This window comes from Numida meleagris, unplaced genomic scaffold, assembly GCF_002078875.1.
Source record: "Numida meleagris isolate 19003 breed g44 Domestic line unplaced genomic scaffold, NumMel1.0 unplaced_Scaffold1989, whole genome shotgun sequence".
Lineage (NCBI taxonomy): Eukaryota > Metazoa > Chordata > Aves > Galliformes > Numididae > Numida > Numida meleagris.
Window position 1 is genome coordinate 82 of NW_018363778.1, and position 1,349 is coordinate 1,430.

General features: G+C 73.2%; 1 protein-coding gene across 1 annotated transcript; it reads left to right on the plus strand.

The window, feature by feature from the left end:
- Positions 1 to 355: 355 nt before the first annotated feature.
- DPM3 (dolichyl-phosphate mannosyltransferase subunit 3) lies at positions 356 to 844 on the plus strand. The gene has a single exon (XM_021382274.1). It carries the CDS (start codon positions 540 to 542, stop codon positions 825 to 827), a length of 288 nt encoding a protein of 95 aa, XP_021237949.1. The 5' UTR covers positions 356 to 539; the 3' UTR covers positions 828 to 844.
- Positions 845 to 1,349: the final 505 nt, after the last annotated feature.

The following is a 1,349-nucleotide window of genomic DNA, read 5'->3' on the forward strand; positions in this document are numbered from 1 at the left end:
GGCCTGGCTGACCCTTGGCCAGGCTGGGCACGGGGCCTGGATGACCCTGGGCCTGGGGCCTAGTGGGGCCTAGCGGATCCTGGGCCTGGCTGACCCTGGGGCCTGGGGCATGGTGGGGCCTGGCTGACCCTGGGCCCTGGGCCTGGCTGACCCTGGGGCCTGGGGCCTGGGGCCTGGGGCCTGGTGGGGCCTAGTGGGGCCTAGCTGATCCTGGGCCTGGGGCTGGTGGGGCCTAGCTGATCCTGGGCCCTGGGCCTGGCTGACCCTGGGGCCTGGGGCCTGGGGCCTGGTGGGGCCTAGCTGACCCTGGGCCTGGGGCTGGTGGGGCCTAGCTGACCCTGGGCCTGGGGCTGGTGGGGCCTAGCTGATCCTGGGCCCGGGGCCTGGTGGGGCCTAGCTGATCCTGGGCCCGGGGCCTGGCTGACCCTGGGGGCTGGGGCCTGGTGGGCCTGGGGCTGGTGGGGCCGGGCCGGGCCCAGGGCTCGGTTCTCCTGTCACTGCCTCGCTGTAACGCCGTCCCCGTCTCTCCGCAGGCCGCCATGACCAAGCTGGCGCAGTGGCTGTGCGGCCTGGCCCTGCTGGGCTCCGCCTGGGCCGCGCTGGCTCTGTCCCCGGCCGGCCTGCAGCTCCCGGTGCCGTACCGGCAGGCCCTGCTGCCGCTGCCCGTCTACCTGCTGGTGGCCTTCGGCTGCTACTCCTTGGCCACCGTGGGCTTCCGCTTGGCCACCTTCAACGACTGCGAGGAGGCGGCGGCCGAGCTGCAGGAGCACATCGCCATGGCCCGGGCCGACCTGCGGCAACGGGGGCTGCGCTTCGACCCGCAATAAAGCTCCGGGACAGCGGCTGAGCGCGTCCCTCTGTGTGCGGGGGGTGGGGGGGGCTGCAGCCCCTGCGAGGCGGCGGTCACTTTCCATGGGACGCTTTCCAATGTCACAGCACGAGCAGCGCCCGGCCGTACCCACAGCGCCCGGCCATACCCACAGCACCCGGCCCAGCCGTACCCACAGCACCCGGCCGTACCCACAGCACCCAGCTGTACCCATAGCACCCAGCCGTACCCATAGCACCCAGCTGTACCCACAGCACCCAGCCGTACCCACAGCACCCAGCCGTACCCACAGCACCCAGCCGTACCCACAGCACCCAGCTGTACCCACAGCCCCTGGCCGTACCCACAGCCCCCGGGGCTGGGCGGTGCGCGCTCCCGGAGCCCTTCAGATGTGGTCGGTCTGGCTCCGTCCCATAGCAGAGCTGTGTGTGTCAGGGCGGCGCGGCCTTCCCGACGCGGCGTGCCCCCCCGGCTTCGTTGGGGCGGCTCGGCCCACGCCGGGGGGGTTGGAATTGGGGTT